The 6652-nt window shown below is 30.7% G+C and overlaps 1 protein-coding gene across 1 annotated transcript; it reads right to left on the reverse strand.

Moving 5' to 3' along the window:
- Window positions 1-1249: 1249 nt before the first annotated feature.
- LOC110736860 (rapid alkalinization factor-like) lies at window positions 1250-2058 on the reverse strand. Its single transcript, XM_021917189.1, has one exon. The coding sequence runs from the start codon at window positions 1833-1835 to the stop codon at window positions 1479-1481; it is 357 nt and encodes a 118-aa protein (XP_021772881.1). The 5' UTR covers window positions 1836-2058; the 3' UTR covers window positions 1250-1478.
- Between the last annotated feature and the right edge of the window lie 4594 nt (window positions 2059-6652).

Raw genomic sequence — 6652 nt, forward strand, 5'->3', positions numbered from 1 at the left:
TACAAAATTAGTACAAAATGACAAAAGACCATATGCTTATTCTTGCCAACTCATTAATCCACTTCTTTAGCTGGGATACAAAATCTTCCCCATTAAAAGGACATCCAGTTTTCACTACAATTTTGTAGTAGTAAATTACTGTACATGTCGTGTAACTTTTTATTAGCAATGGATAAAAACTTGAATAACATGACAACTACCAAGTACCAACCCTTTTGAAAGGGAGATCAAAATCGTACAATTATTGTATTTTGGCAATTGCCGCCCCTTAGAGTTAAGGAATCGTTCCTTGGATTGGATTGAATTCGATGTTAGGAAGTCATATATCGTGTACGGAGTAATTTATTGAAACAATTTTGACAAATTCTTGGTCTAATGCTCTAGAATCGGCTTGATATGTGGAAGAAACTTGAGTATCTATCAAGAAATAACTTATACTAAAAATTCAGATTACTTATTTTTGGACAAAAGTCACTTCCTAGGAGGCTAGGACTGCAAGAACAAAATCTCCCTTTTGTAGCCAAAAATCCAGGAATTTGGGAACTAATCAAAAAATGGCAACAATGTAGCAGAAATTCCCTCTAATTCTGCCCAAAATTATTCTTAATTTCCTACTCATGTTACTCATTACACACTTCCTAGTTCCTACCATTTTAACACCAAATTGAATCTCGTCTACAACATCGCCTAAACTCTAGAACCACTTGAAATTTTATAAACAGGAACTTTTATGAAATTCCCGTGGTGCATTACTTTACATTAGACAATCCCTCCTCCTATTTTTCAATCATAAGATAAAAGAATTTCATTCTATTCACACAATACTTTACATTTCTTAAATCTCGAACTTTATTTTTCTCCTATTCTTTTCTTGCTCTAACTTTGTGACTTTATACAAAGGCTAAGAAAAGTAACTATGAACAATTCAAAATTTCAAAAGCTAAAGTCACCAATTAAAGATGCAATACAACTATACAACTACCTTTAGTTCATATTACCCACAAGTCAATGTCAACTTTTACCAAATAACAATAATAATTGAAGCCTAAATTTCATGCAAAAACACTCCAAAATTAATTCCAACCACACCACCTATCTCAAAAATTAACACACTAAGGGGTAAAATTGGAACAAAAAAGTAGCAAGCAAAATTCAATTTGACAACTTATACTAATGAGTAAATCTCATCTCATCTCATATATTAGAAATAAAAAGAATAACTAAATATTTATTACCAATATAACACATTAAAAAAAAAGTGTATCACAATAATCAAATTAACATTAACAACAGACCCATCTTTAAATTCCTCTTACCTTCTTTTTATCCATGTATACCAAACAAACCCCAAATCATAGAATTAATATAAAATAAAAAATAATAAAAATTACAACATTTTTTTCCAATTTTTTTTTGAGAAAATTAAGAAGTGGGGAATAATAATAATAACAAAATTAAAAAAAATTAAAAAAAAATTCTTAGCGTCTTGCACAACGAGTGATACGACTGCAACCACGAGAGTAAGGATTAGCTTGAGCACCTGGACGACAATTATAGTAAGAAGCACCACGTCTTGAACATGGAACTCGATTCTTATTCAGCGCATTATAGCTAATGTAGTTATTTGTTGCTAAAATACGCCTGTTGATTTCTGAATCCATTTCATCTTCTTCATTCATACCCAAACATTCACCAACTGTTCCTTTACACCCAGATCCACTTCCGAATAACCCCATTACCGTTGGATCAAGATCCACCCCTGCATCTACGGTTGAGATTAGTGCTAGGAATAATCCAACGGCTATTATTGCTACTAGCTTTCTATTGTCGGCCATTTTTGTTTGTGGGATAGTTTTCTCACTCACTTCTGGAAAATAGGTTGAATTTTTTTGGGATTGAGTTTGTTTCTCTCTCTAAAATGAGGGTTTTTTTGGGGTTTGTTTCTCTCACTAGAATAAGGGATTGTTTGGACAGCTGTGAAATGGGAACGGCTAGTTAGAGGGTGGAAGTAGAGTAATATAAGTAGCGGTTTTGTTAGGAAATTGGACTTGGTTTTTGGAGTATTTACGAACATTGCCATTTATGAGGTTTGTTTTTTTTTTTTTTTTAAAAAAAAAGAAAATTGCGTGAGAGACTGAGAGGTGGTAGCTGGTAAGTGAGACGTTTGACATTGGACTGAGGACATTTCAATGATTTACTTTTTTTTTTTTTTTTTTTTTTTTTATGGGAGATATTAACATGTGCAAGGATTGGTGTAGTGTGACATTATTAAGGTAAATTATTAAGAAAATTAATTGACTTTGTTAATTTACTAAATTTAGATCTTATGATATTATAAATTAATTAAATTAAATTACAATTGGAGAATTATATTGTTTCAACAACAATTTTTTATATCATCAATTGTTGCATAGTTTTGAAAATTGACTTGTGAGTAAAATATTACGAGATTCAATTGTCTTTTATCATGCGGAAATGATATGTGCAGGGTTGTATTTAAGGTTGTGATATGTTTATCTTTAAAAAAAATTAAGATTTTTGTATTAGGTTTTATCAGGGTTGATTAGGCCAAATCAGGTGTGCATATAATATGAAAATCGGAGATAGTCATGTCTAATAAAATAAGTTAGAGTGAAGATTACACACCTTTGCTCCCTCACTAGGGCTTGTTTGACATCATTTTTTGTTTTCAGTTTTATGTTTTTTTGAAAACAAATTACCAACAATAGAAAACAAGAAAAGGTATTTCCACTTTTCTGTTGTCAGTTTTCAAAATTATCATGATTTAAATAAGTTTGACTAATTTTTTTTATTTATTATATTACATATATCATATAATTTTGAAAAACAAAAACCAAAAAAGGAAACCATAGCGATGCCAAATGAAGCATTAGCTTTACGATACGAGTTTATGTTTTCTCATTCATTCATGGAAAGTTTGTCCTGAAATAGACAAGAAGGTAAAGGTTGACCTGTTGGAAGGAATATGAAAAATGGCTCTATCTATGTTGTTCTTACACCTGTATTCGACTAATTTATTTGAACTTATCAGATTTTATTATTATTATTATTATTATTATTATGTAATTTTCTATTTTTTATTTTTTGTTTTTTTTATTTGTATTTAAACACCCTTATTAATCTTTGTAACTTATTTTATCTGAATTTATTTGAATTTAGGTTAACAGATTAATTTTTAACCCTTGCGCGATTTAGAAAATTGGCCATGATGGTAAAGTTTTGTAATTATTGAGGTTAGGACTTGAGGGAGTGGCGGCGTGGAGGATAATTGCAGACCTTTTAGCAAGGGGGCGAGCATATTCTTGAGAAGCAGTTGTAATTTTGGTATATCAAAAAAAAAAACAAAAACCAAAATTGATAATAGAGTATAAGTTGGAGATTATTTTAATTTAATAAAAAGAACTCCAAACTTTGGAAGTAGTCCAACTGAAAATGACGTTCCTACTGCCTTTAAAAAATTGGAAAATTTAAAATGATGTACTGTCACAACTCACAAAGTTATGAATTGCATTTCGAAAAGACGATATGAGAAGCGGTCTCATTAATTGAGAAATGGTAAATTGGTTTGAAGACTTCAGAGATGATATGAACTACTACTGTACTACATGTATGTCACGCAATCCGTGAAGGTTGACGAGGCAATAATTTTATCTAAATCGAATCGAATTGTCAATTATATTCCGTACATTTCAATATATACTCCCATACTCCGTAGTAAACTTAGTAATATTGATCCGATTTACATTAGATGTATAAAACTTGTGATTTTAAGCTTGATAGGTATAAAAATTGACATAATCTGATCAACTCAAAAGTAATACGGAGTATGTAGAATAGAATTGAATACAATTGTTCATTTGTTTATGAGTCGTATTTCAAATATAGTCCAAAAACCCCAAAACAAATAAATGCAGACGCCATACTTGCTAGAGGATTCACCAAAAAAGGATTTTATACATTTCTTATTTATTAATTCAGCTCAATCTCATACATAAAAGAGTTTAATTTAGAGTTTAGTCATCTTATAGGGTGATCAACCTTGAATTTATCCAAACAAAATTGACTTCTAAGCATATTTCTAGTTTCTTAGAAAGCAATAACTGTAAAGATAATGTACTTACATTTATGCACTTTTCCTAATATTAAAAATTACGGAGAATTATGACATCAACAACAACAAAAAAAAAAAAAAAAAAAAGTAGGGAGAAAACTATATGCTTGTGTACATTTTTACCTACTTTTAATATTCATGAAGAGTTTTGAAGCCATAGTCATGAAAAAAAAATGTACATTTACATAATTACATGCCTAATCCTAATTTTTGATACATGAAAAGTCAAAAGATGTAATTATTTAAAAGAAAATGTTACTAATCTAATTAGTTGACATCTACAATAAACAAGAATTAGGAGAACAAATAAAGTATTAGTCAATCACATGTTGATGATGTGAGAAAGACCTTTATTATAAACAAGAAGTAGTACAATATTATAAAAACCAAGGGGATTACAAAGAAAATACCAATTCTCTACAAATAATACCACAACAATAGTTGTCTAACGCGTATAAGTTTACAAAATGCCAATTCTACCCACCAACAACCAATCCACCCAACTTAATTTAGTCATTCCCCATTTTAACCAAAAAAGTCAAAACAACAACTTCATCCATTTAATAATAATGCACATAATCCATCAAATATTCTAGATGACATAATTATTAAAACATAAACCTTTGGTTAAGGAATTTTGACACATAAATCATAACCACGAAGAAAAAGTGGTAAAAAATTTATAAGAGGTTAGTAAAAGTAAAAGTAAAAAGATATTTGGTAAACAAAGCCACAAAGAATAAACGTTGTAGCTGATATGTAACCTCGTGTATTCAGGATCATCCCAAATTAAACTACTTGACATATACAATACAAAGTAAGAGACTAATAGCAATAATCAGAGTTCAGAAATAAACTAACGTATATGTTACCACCGTTCGAAATATTAATCGTGTCATCTGAATCTTTAACGTGACAACTAAATACGGACAGACCGATTGAGCCCGTAATTAAAGTTTCAACCCCTTCTACAACGGGAGATATTACTACACCCACGTTTGTAGGGATTAGCTTGTGCACCTGGCTTACAATTGTAGTAAGAAGCACCACGTCGAGAACACGGCGTTTTATTCTTGTTCATTGCACCGTAGCTAATGTACTTTGATTTAGCCTTTAAAATACGCCGATTTGTCTCCGAGTCCACCATGAACTCCGACTCGTCGAACTCGTCCCCCACCGTGCACTCCACCATCGAATCGGTGCAATCGGGTTGACTCAGCGATTTGGGATCTACATCAACGGTCAGGATTCCTACAACAAAGAAACTAAGGGCTAAGATTAAAATGAGACATTTTGGACCGCCCATAACATAAAACCAATTTTTTGAAGTTATTATTATGATTTGTGTTGTAAATGTTTTTAAGAGGAAAAATTGTATTGGTGGGTTAGAGATATATAGTTGCAAAATAAACAAATGATTGATCGTAAAATATAAAATCTGTTATTATCAGATGGCTTGCATGTCTTCGTGTAATGCTTGAGCACTAACTTGCAGGCCTTGCTACAAATACCATTTTATACTCCATTAATCATGTGAAAATTGATGAGTTGCTATATGATTTCGTAAAATATTATATGTGTATGATTCTTAGTCTTTATTACTAATTACTACGGAGTATAAAGTTTTAAAGTACGAAGTAAGGGCGCTAATTGAGTTGAGCAGCTCGGGAGCAACTCGAACTCAACTCGATCAACCCTCGACCAAAATTCGACTCGACTCGATAAGCACCCCTAGTACGAAGTATAAATTAGACTTATAGAGTATGTACGTAATATAGTTACCCATATATTACTTTTAGAATTGAAGTTTAGTATATTCTCTTCCTAGCTAGGTGATGGTTTAACAAGTTTACATAGTCAATTTGACTTAGTGGCAAGGCATGAAACCTTCATGTAATGCTTATTAGGAGTTTACTTTACAACATCAAAGGATAGTTAATTGCATATAATTGTATTAGTAATTACGTTTCCTTAGTCTTGATAATTATGATAAACTAGTAGGAGTAAACGAATTAGATTAACAACCGAAAAAAAAGTTGTTTAAAAAAGGACAATATATATGAAATGAATTGTTAAATTAAGAAACTACTTTTATTATCATATTTTATTGCACTTAACTTCTAATGTACATCTTTAATGTCCTTTTACTTCATATTCAATCATTAATAATGATTTTGCTAGGAGCAACATCAATAACTTTGCGTATCATGAAGACATGAACCATTCCCAATACCCTAAACTCATCAATATATGCTATAATTTTAACTAACATTATAACCTTTGAATATGTATGGTGTTCTTTGTTATCGATTTTCATTAATTATTGTTCTTACGATTGTAATTACAAGTACATGTACGCATGCATTGCGGAGTACATAATTAGAATCGAGTTTATAATATGCGTTGCAAGTTAAATGGGAAAAATATATATTCCCTCCATTTCATTTTGTTGTTCTTACTTTTTTTTTTGTCGTATAGAAGGATTCTAATTACGAACAACAAGGGTATTAACGAAAAATC

The sequence above is a fragment of the Chenopodium quinoa genome, unplaced genomic scaffold (genome assembly GCF_001683475.1).
Source record: "Chenopodium quinoa cultivar QQ74 unplaced genomic scaffold, ASM168347v1, whole genome shotgun sequence".
Classification (NCBI taxonomy): domain Eukaryota; kingdom Viridiplantae; phylum Streptophyta; class Magnoliopsida; order Caryophyllales; family Amaranthaceae; genus Chenopodium; species Chenopodium quinoa.